The following is a 13,787-nucleotide window of genomic DNA, read 5'->3' on the forward strand; positions in this document are numbered from 1 at the left end:
GTACTTGTTGCTCTTGCAGAGGACCAAGTGTAGCTCTCAGCACCCACAGAGTGGCTCACAACCGTACATAACTCTAGTTTCAAGAGAGCCCATACACTCTGTCTCTGTAGGAATCAACACATGAGGTGCACATACATAAATGCAGGCAAAACACTCACATACATAAAATAAGTAAGTCTAAAATAAATAATAAATTAATAGCTAACTAAAGAATAAATCAAGCGAAGCAAAGACAGGTATATTGAATATCTTAATTTAGTATTTATTTTATTTTGAACCATCTGACTACTGGTTTTTTGTAAGAAAAATTAATTTTTTTTAAAAAAAAAGAGAGATCTTAAGAATAAGAAGAATATGTTACCCGATTTAAAAAGAACCATAAAAAAATCCCTCTTTGCTGCTTTGGATGGGTAAACAAACTAGAAGTCTATTACCTCAGACACGGAGGCTCTGTTTATAGGAAGCTACTTGTTTATAGGAAGCTAAAGGAGTGGTTTCAAAAGAAACATGCCACCTGGATAAACAAGACTTGCCACAGCTTGCCACGTGCATTGTGCACGGAAGCCAGCTGTGCAATTGCTGATAAAGAGGCAGCGTAATTAGCCTCTGGAGCCTCCATTCACAAGGGAGCTGAACCATCCAGCTGGTTGTCCTCAGCTTTTACACAGCACTTTCAATACCTTAACTCAACCATCATAGAGAATGTGTTGACACAAGGAAAAAACTGAGGCTGATCTTCAGAGAGCTCCAACGCGACCCAACGTCGGGAAGCCAGGAAGCACAGAGAGCTGGTTCTTTCTTCACTGTACCTCTTCACCTCACTTCTGACCACTCCACGTCCTAGAGTCTATGGTGGGGTTCAGGACAATGGGTGTCTAGGAATATAAGTCCCTCCTGTTTTCTAAACAATATAGACCAAGAGACCCTTGTAACCACCTGGGAACAAGCTCAGAATCTGAAAACAGAGACCTGGACGGATGACTAAAAATTAGTCAGGACTGATGGTATATTTCAACCATGGCCAAGCATGGATGATCACTTAGCCGGATGTGCTGGTGAGTGGAAAGTAGCTTCCTTACCTGGAGTCAAAGAGGGTGCCATCCAGAAGCGTGCCATTGTAATGATACCTGAGGAAGTCTCCACTCTGGCTTCTCCGCTCACAGTTCTCAGGGACGACCTTGTTCTCAATGGAAATGGTATCCTTGGGGTTATGGAGGTCCAACAGTGCAACATCAAAGACTAGGGACGCCTGCCCAGGGATGTCTTTTCCTAGAGTGAAATGGGAGAACAATTCATTCCAGACATAAAATTTAGGACGTGCTTTAACCACCACACATACCGTCTCTGTCAGTGTTCCTCATTCCTTGAAGTTTTTAAGCCGAGGAAACAAACGTTCTGTTATCCATGTTGTGTAACTGCAGTGTCTCACCCTGGTGTCTAACTGTGGACATTGCATAATGCCTGACTGGCTCAGGAGGAGCAAACGGACAAGAGATGCACACCTCAGATGCTCAGGCAGCAATGAGAAGCTCTCTGTGGAATCCAAACCCACACCTCCTATGGGTTCTGTCTAGGCACAAATACATTGTAAACATTCAAATATGCAAATTCCAAACTTGTGACTTCATTCTGGAAAATACTATATCCAGTCATGTTCTTTAAAACTTAGAGCCACTCTTTTTTTTTAAATGTAAAGTTTTTTATCCAAAATGAGTTATTAAATAAACAGAAATTAGATAACAAATAAGAAATGGTACACATATACCATAAGTAGCTTTTATGTCTTTTCTATCTCATTTCTGCATAGTACTGTTTCTCTTGGATGTTTCTAGGATGAGACATACTGGATACAGCCTACCCTCTGTATTTGTGGGTTCTACATCTATGGATTCAACCAATCTCAGGGCAAAAAATATTGAAGGAAAAAAGTTACATCTGTAAAACCAGCCATAGTGGCACACAAGTGTAATCCCAGCACTAGGGAGGCGAAAGGTGATGAGAATCCAAGGTCCCCCCTCAGCTACCTAAGCCCAGCCAGAACTAAAAAACTAAAATTAAATTTAAAATGTTATCTGTACTGAACACATACACACTAATTATCTACTTTAAAGAAATAAATGATTCTTTGTAGTAGACTGAGAATCTCATTTTGTCATTTAGATATCCAAAATATTTTGCCAGAACTTGGGAAGCTGAGCCGGGAGGATCAGCAGTTCAAAGCCAGCTTTGACTACAAAGCAAGATTTAGGAGCTGAAGTGAATGCACTCCCATTGGCCAAGAAATGAGACAATCTGAACATCAATAAGAAAATGGATGGCTAGGGAAAGGATTCAGGTACCCAAGAACAGGGACTCCACAGGAAGACCAACAGAGTCAACCAACTTGCCCCTTGACTGAGACTGAACCACCAACCAAAAATGATAGCCCCCAGTACTATGTAACAAACATGCAGCTTGATCTTCATGCAGGTCCCCCAGCAACTGGAGTGGGGGGGCTGTCCCTGACTCTGTTGCCTGTCTGTGGAGGCTGCTCCCCTAATTGGGCTGTCTTGTCTGGCCTCAGTGAGAAAGAGTATACCTAGTCTGTGGGGAGCCATCAGAAGGCGGCTATCATCCTTGCAGCCATCTTGATCCATATACCCTGACAAGAGACTTGTTTACAATAGCCTACAACAGCTGAGCACACTCTGATAATATCTTGTTTTAGATACCCAGGATTTTCCCTTGGGTGTGTGAGACTTAAAGGTATGATTTAGAGATAAGACCTAAGGGTGTGACTTAAAGGCATGACTTAAAGGCATGGCTTAGAAGTGAGACATATAAAAGGCAAGAGACAGAAAAAATTATTAGACACTCAAGACTTGGGAAAGAGAACAGAGAATTAGACACTTGTACTTGGAAGAGTACTTGGATGAGACTCGAGACTAGAACTTGGAACTGGAAACTTGGAACTTGGAGGCACTAGGAACTAGGAACTAGGGACTAGGAACCCAAGACTTGGGACTTGGATTAGGAAGAGAGACTGAAGAATAAATGGGATTGAATCACACTCTGTCTGGTCTCCATTCCTCGCATCCGTCCTCACTCTCTCACAACCTCCCAAGTTGGTAATACTGTTCAGGAGGTTTAGGCAGTAAAGCCTTACTTTGCTGGAGTAGTCTGTCCCTGGGGACAGACTAAAGAACAAAAGGTGTGGTGTGTTTCAGTGGACACAGATGGACTGATTGCTACAGACACAAGTAAGAACAATGAGGCTAGAGAGGTGACTCAAAGATGGCCCAGGACTTTCAGATTAAAGGCCTCACACTTTTCCAGTTGCCTCTCTGTTTTTGGTAAATGCATTTGAAGAGGTAAGCTCTCACCTCGCTCATGGGACCACACCTGCTGCTCACTGCCATGCCCCCTCCCCCGCCATGATGGATTCTTATTCCTTGGGTCTGTAAGCCCAAATAAACCCTTCCTTCTATCAACTGCTTCTGGACACAGTGTTTTATTGCAACAACAGGAAAGTACAGCCATAAGAGCTGCTTGCTGATCTCAGGCGTGGAAATATAAAACACGGAAAGCCCCAGCCTCATGCCCTCAGCCTCCCCTCTCCTAGGCCCTATAGACTACAGAGGCAGAAACCAGTGTGGAAAATATTACATTGGTTATTGCTAAGTAGACTACCATTCAACTTCCTCAACAGCACCATGTTTTCATTTGTATTCTTTTTTTTTTTTTTTATCGTGTTTCTTTAAAATAGGTTCTTATTCACCAGGCTAGCCTTGAACTCGCAATCCCATGGCTCAATCTGCCAACTGCTACTACAGGCGTATGCCACCACGCCCTGCTCTCATTTCTATTCTTTACCCCATGTATGCCTACTGCTTAAATGCCTAAAGGTCTCTGTTGTATCCAACTGTCAGTATGACTGAATTGTATAATTTAATAGGAATAACTAATAAACCTTATTTCTCAGTCAACACTCTACTTCTCTTGATGTGGACACTACTTCTCCTCATAGGACACTATTTTATTTTGCTTTTGAGACAGGATCTTATGTGGCCCAGCTGGGCTCCAATGTACTGTGTAGCTGAAGATGACCTTGAACTCCTGGTCTTCCTGCTCTCACCTCTCAAGTACTGAAATTAGAAGTGTGCACCCCCATGTGCTGGGGATCAAACCTGGGGCTTCATGAGTGCTAGACAAGGACTCTCCCAACTCCTCAACAGTCACAGCCAATGGTATGCTTTGAGTTTGTCCAAGTAGAATACACGCACGCACGCACGCACGCACGCACGCACACATACACACACACACACACACACTCATAATGCAAACAAAGGAGTAAAGCTGGGAAGTCTGTCAACTTAGACATCGGTGGCTAAACCTTTACTTTGATGTTTACAGCTTTTTAAACTATCTAGATCAAATCTTGCTTACAGATAAGAAAGTGAGAGAAGCTGGTGTCCGGGACTGCAGCTGGCAAGGCAGGGAGGGACACAGCACTTACCATAAACACCGGTGTCCATGAGCAATGCAAGTTCTAGACAGAAAATCATCCTGACTAGCATTGTCCAGTAATGGAAACAAAAGGTATTTGTGGAGTAGCACTGAGCCCTTAGCAATGTGTGGCTCTCCCATACCAGAGATGTGAAGCTGTGGCCAGAACGGAATTTTAATATTAATTCATTTTTACTTCAATGTAAACAACCACATATGGTAGCCAGTGTTGGTCTAGAACAAAAGGCATGTGGTATGTTTCAGTGGACACAGATGAACTGATTGCTACAGACACAAGTAAGGACAATGAGGCTAGAGAGGTGACTCAAAGATGGCCCAGGAGTTAAGCTGCTCTGGCAGAAGACTTAGGTTGGGTTCCCAGCACCCACATACAGCAGCTCTCAACAGCCTGTCTCTCCAGCTCCAGGAGATCCGAACCCCTCTTCCGGCTTCTACGCACAATGCACTCATGTGGTACATGTACAGAGAAGCAGCCACACACACATAGTCATCAATGAAAATAAACATATAAAGATGAATGAATGACGCTCTGAGGAAGAGGACTTACCATCTCCCTCCTCCCCATAGGCCAGAAAAGGAGGGATGGTGATGATACGCTTCTCCCCGACACACATGCCCAGCAGCCCTTTGTCCATTCCAGGTATCAGCCATCCAATCCCCACATATGTGTCATAGGTCTTCATTCGATTATGGCTAAAAAACATCAAAGAGGAAGGAAGCAAGTTCCATACCATCCCTAACTCACCCCTTGGGATTTTTGTTTCCCAAATCTCAGGTAAACACAAAGCCCACGGTCATCCCTAGGGACAGGCACAGATCCCACTTGTTCTTCATGTTAGGAAGGAATGAGAAGCCCCTATGGATACCAGCGGTCAACAGCTCTCCTGCTCACTGAGCATTCTGCCATACAAAAAAATCTCAGAGAGTTCCCTAGCTTTTATCCTAGCCTCAGGCCTCTCTATGGTCCTCTCCTTGCCTTTCCATAGACACACCATATAAGTGACTCAAACACTCATGAGCTTCCTTGGAAACATGGTCCTTCACTTATGTGGAGATCTCCAAGTACGGTTAAATCATTTAATCATTTAAATAAAAATTTTAATTCCTTCTAAGGTGTTATAGTTTGACCCTGACACCACAGAGTATCAAACACTAACCAAAACTATATGAGGAGGGGTTAGGTACCAAGTACAGTTTGGTAGAGTACATTGTCTGGTTTCCTAATAAGCACAGAAAGAAGACATGACAGAAGGAACCAAGGGCATTGCACACATTGCCACCAACAGTGGGACTTACCTGGAATCAAACAGTGTCCCATCCAAGAAGGTTCCGTTGTAGTGGTACCTCACAAAATCAGATACCTGGATAGTCCGAGGGCAGCTGGGGGGCTTGAAATACGTCTGAATCTGAACCTGGTCTTCAGAATTCCAAATATCCACCAAGAGTACATCAAAATGCAGGACTGAGTTTGGAGGGATCACACCAGCTGGAAATTAAAGTGTATTCACATTGAGAGACTGCCATCTTCTGGCGACTCAAGAGATTCCCTGTAAAGTAGCTGTTTGATAGCTGTTTTCTCCTTGTTGAACAGCTCCCCCTACCCACCTTCCTGAGGGGAGGTTGGGGGGGGGGGGGGGTGGGAGGGTGGTGTGTGAATGGGTAGAGCAGATAGGAGAAGCTAACAGAAAAAGATTGACTAGGTTTCTCCCCAAAGTTATAAAAGTGTAAACCGTGGCTAACAGAGGAATTGTGCCCTAAGGAGCTGCCTCCAAGTTGTACGGGGCGCTCTGGAGACATGACGTTTACCTGGCATCACCCACACTACAGTGGGCTTTTTGATCCAGCTACTGCCCAGAAGTAACCCCTCAGCCCCACCACGCTCCTGTCAGTTACTCCAATGAACTCATTAGTTCACCAGGCTGGATTCAGGTGGGATTGTTGGTCTACTATCAATGACCTACGTGGGTTAAATAAATGTTTGTTCACATCCCACAAGAAAGAAGTCAACTGACTACTGCCATGTGAACAGAAGCCAAAAGAATTCAAGCCCATCACAGACATACAATTCCAAAGGACTGAGTCTTTCTCCAAATAAAACTAGAGAGAGAAATTCTCCTCTTCTCAAGAGTTCATTAGAACTCTTTCTTTAATCTCTAAGAGATAAACCTATCCTGGAAATGGGTGTTGGGCCTTTCCTTTTCTCCTATTAAAGATCCCAAAGTCTCCCTCCAGTCAGACTGGCCAGAGGGCCTTCAAATGTGTCTATGAATAACAGAATGAAGACTTACAAACTCCTTCACTTCCATAGGCGAGGTTTGGGGGAATCGTCACAAACCGCCTCTCGTTCACACACATCCCAACAAGAGCCTGGTCCATCCCTGCGATCAGCTGGCCTTTTCCCACAAATACATTGAAGGTAGAGTCCCTGTCGTAGCTGACGATCCAGAAGGAAGGGAGAGAGAAATAAAAGCGTAGTTACCATCAACGTGAAGACAGTTTCGTGATGGTCACAGCAGCAAAGAGAAAGGCCTGCCAAGGAGTTACTGGCCCAGGATTTGTCACCACTGGACAGCAACTGCAGGGTTGAAGGTTTTATATTAACTTGAATATTGCCAACAAATCCACTTAAAATTGCTTGCCACCAGGCTGCAATTTTAAGCTCAGGCCCAGATCCAGGACTTTCAATTAGCTCTCCCCAACATCTCCCCCCATGGATGAACTGCTGGAGAGCATACAGGGGCTGGTCCTACAGATCCAAAACTATAGGACCTCCATGACACAGGGCAACACCAGGATACCCATACTCAAGAGGAGTCCTAGTGAGGTTCCAGTATTGATGGTATAGAAAAAGCCGGAGGCCTCGTACGGGACCAATGACTCACTGCAATGTGCATTTGCAAGCAAAGAAGTGTGGACAGAGGGGTACTGCAGCACACACTGTGACAGAGTACAGCTTCCATGATGAGACTTTTTTCTTTGTTAGAGATAAGGTTGCAAGGGTGGAGGGAGCATATAGGGGGTGAGTGGACTTGCGGTTCATTATGTGAAATTAACAAAGAACCAATATTTTTTTAAATGCTTGCCACACAAGCCTGACACCCTGAGTTGGATTCCCCCAAACCCACAGTGGAAGCAGAGAACCAAGTCCTGAAATTGTCCTCTGATTTCCTAAACACACTGAGGTACATGCAATAGAGAGAGGGTACACACGATTAAATGCTGACATGTCAGGACATCAGTAACAAACCATGGCTGGGACTTAAAACCTTGTTCTTCAACATATAAATTCAGCAACAAAGTTTTATCTTCCAGGAGATGTATTGGTTACGCGCTCTGAGAAACACATAAATGGAGGCCAAGACAAGGGCTTTGTCTATAACTACTTTATAAACTGGCAGAGAAACCCATAGTTTCAAACACTGTATGTGGAAAAATGACATCACATCTAGGCCTGATAGCCCGTATGCAGTATCAGCTACAAAGGAAATTGAGGGAAAGGATCACAAGTTCAAAGGTAGCCTGGGCAACCTTGTGAGACTGCCTTGAAATTTAAAGGGAAGGAGGTCTGGAGACACTGCTCAGCGGTGGAATCTAGCATTGCAAGGCTCTGGATCTAATCCCCAGTCCTGCAGACCGAAGGAAAGAATCGGTGTGGGGAAGGGGAAGTGAGTGCAAAACAGAAAGAAAAATAAGCAAAAGAAACCTTGCTGCAGATCGTGGTTTACAATAAGAAGCAACGGAAAACAACCCAAGCGGATGGCCTCTGGCTTCATTTTAGTCAGTGAGGTCATTTCATGGATTCCTACTCATCCATATTGAAGGATGCTCTCTGTGAGTGAGGGGTGGGCCAATGGGATGGCTCAGCTGGTGAAGGTACCGGCTGCCAAGCCTGAGAACCTAGGTCCCCGGTGCTCACATGGTGGATGGAAAGAACCAACTGCCACAAGGCATCCTGTGACCTCTTTATGTGTGCTGTGGCAAGCATATGAGCTGGCCACACACACAAATACTACAGGTAACACAGCTACAGTATCAAATGATACCATTTTCCATTTACACATAAATAGATACTATGAAAAGATCCATTTTTAAAAATCCAAGAGAGAGAGAGAGAATTAATAATTGCTAGAATTTATGATTCTGTGCCACCCTTCCTTTTGAAACATTTACCTTTTCCTAGTGTTTTCCTAAGGAATGATTTGGTCAACCAATGGGTTCAGCTTCCTCAGACCTGCCCTCTGCCCCAGCGCCTCCTAGTCTCATACCCCATTTTAATTCAAGGTCAGTGAACAGAACAGGATTTCCAGCCTAGGTCACACAGGAACACAAAGAGTATGTGCACCTTCTGCACATAGCAACCTTGAACCTCCACGCTGGGACAAATGCCATCTCCTGTTCTGCCGGCTCCTGATTTTTGCTCGAGCATGGCCATATCACAGTACCATCTTCAGAGCCATCCGTGGGATCTCGAAATGAAGCTACATGCAAGGCTTCCTTCCCAGGCTCCTGAGGACCAGCACATGTAGGGCAGCAACAGAACCCAGGCAGGAAGTGGCTTTAGAAGTGCAGTCCTCATCTGCAGCACGTGAGTACAGTTGCCAAGCTTAATACAATTTTCTAAGTGCACACTCGTGTAGTGGAGAGCCCCGGCCTTGTATTTTGATGTTAATTCCCCTTCCGTGGGAAGGGCTGCAGAGGGGGAGCCAGTCATTACACAGGTGAATTCTAGTGAACTTTCTGCCCATCTTAATTTGTAAAATAAAGGCTGGAGCCAGTGACTGGGCAGAAAGGGAGGTGGAGAAATAAAGGTTGGTGGGAAGAGAGTGAGGAGAGAGAAAAGACAACGGAGGATGACTGGGAAGCAGGAGGACAAACGCAGGGTCTGGAAAACCCACAAGTTCTACGGGTCTCATAGCTGGAGAACAGAGTAGTGTAGTGGTGAATCTGCCCAATTCTAGGCGTGCAGCTTATATTCATAATTACTGAGTTGTGTTTTCTTTGACCGGTCCTATTTGGGTTGGAGATTTACAGCCAACACACCACATCCTGTTTTAATAGTACTGATTCATTTTCTAAGAAGTTTACACAGTTAACATTGAATCCTATTAAAAAGTCCATTAAACTGAAATTAAATATTCAAAGAATCGGTTTGGTGATGGAAGAACACTGCAGGCACAGCCAACAGATCATAAATTCATTCCTCGTAAAACCACATTAAGCATAAAGAGGTTGCAAATTAAATGGAGAACGTTTCCGGGCTTTTATTTTATTTACTTGTTTTTTATTTAATAACTTATATCTATGTGCGTGTTGCCTGCACGTATGTTTATACACCACATTCATGCCTGGTGCCCACCTCAGGTCACCTAGAACTGGAGTTATGGACACTTGTAAGCCACTACATGGGTACTGAGAATCATACCTGGGTCGTCGAGAAGGGCAGCTGTGCTCTCACCACAGAGCCGTCTCTCTGGCCCTATTCTATATTGAGAACTTCATACATAAGCACTGTATCGACATCTCTCCTACCCCTCCCCTCCCCTCCAGCCCCCCACACACACCCTGTCTCCCAAGTTCACACTTTCTTATTTAATCATTATAGTTATGTGTTTGTGATACATACCGAGGGCGAGCCAGGGGAACTGAAGCTGATATGGAAACTTGGTGTGGGACGCTTTAAAGGGGGGCTGCTTCTTGCTCCACAGAGTTTGAGGGCCAGAGAAGGAAACCTACCCAGCCAGACCAATCACGGAGAAGAGGGAGTGGGGAGGGAGAGGGTTAGGGAGCCTACAAAAAGGGCAACCAGAGTTCCTGAGTGGCTTCTCACCTCTAGGGCCCCTTTAGACCACCGTGATGGGAGCTGTCTGTTCTCTTGTTCCTTCTGTAGCTCACGATTCTTTCTTTACACTGCAGCACTGAGAGCTATGAACCTACCACTTTTACCTTCTGGGATCAAGCCAAGTTCTCCACCGTTGGGACCCTCAGACTCCTAACTGACACCGTCTTGGCATCTACCGCTATTCCTCCTTCCTGTGATTCAGTCTTCTACCTTTCCCAGAGGTCCAATTCTCTGTCTGTCCCTAGATGACTGTGCCTCACCCTAATACTTCTGTGGAACTGTGTGTTTACGTGTGTGTGTGTGTGTGTGTGTGTGTGTGTGTGTGTGTGTGTGTGCGCGCGCGCGCATGTGTGTGTGTATACATGTTTAAGCATTTCTTATATAAACATGTTTCCAGGGCTGATCACTTAGGATTGGACATCCTATGTGGGAGCTCAGCCATGGAGAATCTCTTAGCAGTCATTGACCATCTACATCTACATCATCTACACCTACATCATCTACATCTACATCACCTACATCACCTACATCATCTACATCACCTACATCACCTACATCATCTACATCACCTACATCACCTACATCTACATCATCTACACCTACATCATCTACATCTACATCACCTACATCACCTGCATCATCTACACCTACATCATCTACATCTACATCATCTATACCTACATCATCTGCCTCTATATCATCTACATCATCTACACCTACATCATCTACATCATCTACATCATCTACATCATCTACATCATCTATATCTACATCATCTACATCTACATTATCTACATCTACATCATCTACATCATCTACATCATCTACATCATCTATATCTACATCATCTACATCTACATCATCTACATCATCTACACCTACATCTACATCATCTACACCTACATCTACATCATCTACACCTACATCATCTACATCATCTACATCATCTACATCATCTACATCATCTACATCTACATCATCTACATCTACATCATCTACATTATCTACATCTACATCATCTACATCTACATCATCTACATCTACATCATCTACATCTACATCATCTATATCTACATCATCTACATCATCTACACCTACATCTACATCATCTACACCTACATCACCTACATCATCTACATCATCTGCATCTACATCATCTACATCATCTGCATCTACATCATCTACACCTACACCTACATCTACATCATCTACACCTACATCATCTGCATCATCTGCATCTACATCATCTACATCTACATCATCTACATCATCTGCATCATCTGCATCATCTGCATCTACATCATCTACATCATCTACACCTACATCATCTACATCATCTACATCTACATCTAGGGGTGAAACCATGTGACATTTTCCTCAATCAACACTAGCACATCAGCTGGTATTGTCATTATGCTAGATTTGATCAGGCAACCATATTGTTGATACTTCATAGTTGTGTTTTCCTTAAAAGGCACTATTTGATAGCAAGCACCCTGGGTCTCTGGCTCTTACAATCCTTCTTCATACTTGTCCCTGCACTTCAGGTATAGGGGCTACATTGCAGATGTATCAGTCAGGGTTGGGCACCCAAAGTCATTATTCTCTGCACTATGGCCAGCTGTGGATCTCTGGGATAGTCTCCATCTGGGGGGATCCTTTTTTATTAGGTGTGGGAGCTTCAGTTGTCTGTGAGTGTAAAGGTAATTGTTTAGAATGCAGTTAGAAATCACACTGGTTTAGGAAAATGGTGGTAGTAGGTTCTTCTCTTGTGTCTAGGACCTCTCCAGCCCTGAGTAATTGGCTTTACGCTACCAGGCACGATTCCCTCCTGATGAGCAGACCTGAAGTCCGACTACATAGCTGTTGGTCGCCCCCAAGATAAAAAGTGTCACTATTGCACGAGCAGAGCTATCGTGCCAGGCTGGTCATCACTGTCATTTGTAAGCTTTACAGCTGGTTAGCACTGCTGATGGCTTCCCTCCCTCGGCAGCCTGCACAGCAACTTCCTTCTAGGTCAATTCCATCTCTACTCCACTGTGTCCTGATGTAGGCGGTGTCGCCAGCAATCGGGTCTTACCTTCAAATTCTGGAAGGAAACCAGGAAAAATGGCAGTAGACCATACTCTTTTAGGAGAAACGTGCATCCCTTTGACCTACAACTTGTTGCAGGTTCCCCATTCGGCCACTGGGATTTGTGTTCAATGAATACATGACTCTTGAGGGAAGCATACACATACACATACATACATTCATACATACATTCATACACACACACACACGTCCATATATTACACATTTTAAGGAAGCTCATATAATAACATGTTGCTCTATGGCTTTTTCAAACACCCTTGGTGTTATCTCAGCTTCTTCACTTGCCCCGGATTAACCTTCCTTCCTCTCCACAGGTGAAGTCCCGGAGCCCATTTTTCCCATCATCCTTCCCCTCACTCCCCTCCTGCTATGGCCCTCTCTACTATTTACCAAGCACTTCTTCTGTGTTAGGCCCAGCAGCACAGTGAGCTCTTCACGAAGAGCTTGGATCCTTCTAGTCCTTGACTCCTCATAACTCCTCATAACTCCTCATAACTCCTACACAGCACAGGTTGTGTTGCGTAATGCTTAGACATTCAGGCTCCCTGGAAGTTAACTTTTTTTTCCAAGCTCAAAAAGTTAGCCAAGTGGGAAAAAACAAAGATTAAAGTTAGAATCCATGACTAAGTCTCGGCTCCTGGCACAGGCTCGGGAAGCCCCGCAGCCTCATAGTGTTAATTCCTTTGATGATCAGCCTCGCGGTGTTAATAATTCCTTCCTTTGATGATCCCATAGCAGTGCAAACAATGATGCAGAAATGTGTTATATAGCACTAAGGCACATAAGGTTCTAACATGCAGGACCAGTGCTGTCTGTTGCTTAAAGGGCCGACCATTTGGAAAAACTGAAGTTGTCCTAGGTAGATTTATGCTGATCATGGCAACTGGCACAAACCCATGTGAAGCAACAAGCCCAGAACTGGTCATGAAAACCACTTCTGCAAATGCTGGAATAAGATCTTTTGCAGCCTGTCCCACTGTCCAGCTCATTCACACCTTTTACAGATGTCCCAATTGGGATCCTACAGGAAACAGATGGCTCACCCAACCAGGCAGTTCCAGGAAGGCTTACTGAAGGGACTGTGCACAGCTGACATTACACTCAATGGTGAAAAAACCCGATGCTTTCTCCCTGTGCTCAGAAATAAACTAGCGATGTCTCTTTTTTTCCCATTTCTATTCAGCAAAGTCCTGGGGGAAAATGGCGAGGCAAATTCATCAAGACAAAGAAGTAGAAGCATCCACACTAGGGAGAGGAGAGGTGAGTGTTCCTATGCCAACACAAAAAAACCGTAGAAACCCCTAAAGAGATTGCACGCTCGCTTGCTCTCTCTGAATTAATAAATGAC

At 44.3% G+C, this 13,787-nt stretch overlaps 1 protein-coding gene across 1 annotated transcript in view; it reads right to left on the minus strand.

Annotated features, from left to right (window-relative positions):
• The window catches only part of Fkbp9 (FKBP prolyl isomerase 9), a 50,190-nt gene that overhangs the window by 22,363 nt on the left and 14,040 nt on the right, over positions 1–13,787 (minus strand). Inside the window, exons 2-5 of the mRNA XM_034519293.1 lie at positions 6,795–6,940; positions 5,803–5,992; positions 5,054–5,199; positions 1,080–1,269 (exon numbers count right to left, since the gene is read on the minus strand). Coding sequence (XP_034375184.1) covers positions 1,080–1,269; positions 5,054–5,199; positions 5,803–5,992; positions 6,795–6,940 — 672 coding nt within the window. The remainder of the gene's footprint in view (positions 1–1,079; positions 1,270–5,053; positions 5,200–5,802; positions 5,993–6,794; positions 6,941–13,787) is intronic.

Source organism: Arvicanthis niloticus, chromosome 15, assembly GCF_011762505.2.
Source record: "Arvicanthis niloticus isolate mArvNil1 chromosome 15, mArvNil1.pat.X, whole genome shotgun sequence".
NCBI lineage: Eukaryota > Metazoa > Chordata > Mammalia > Rodentia > Muridae > Arvicanthis > Arvicanthis niloticus.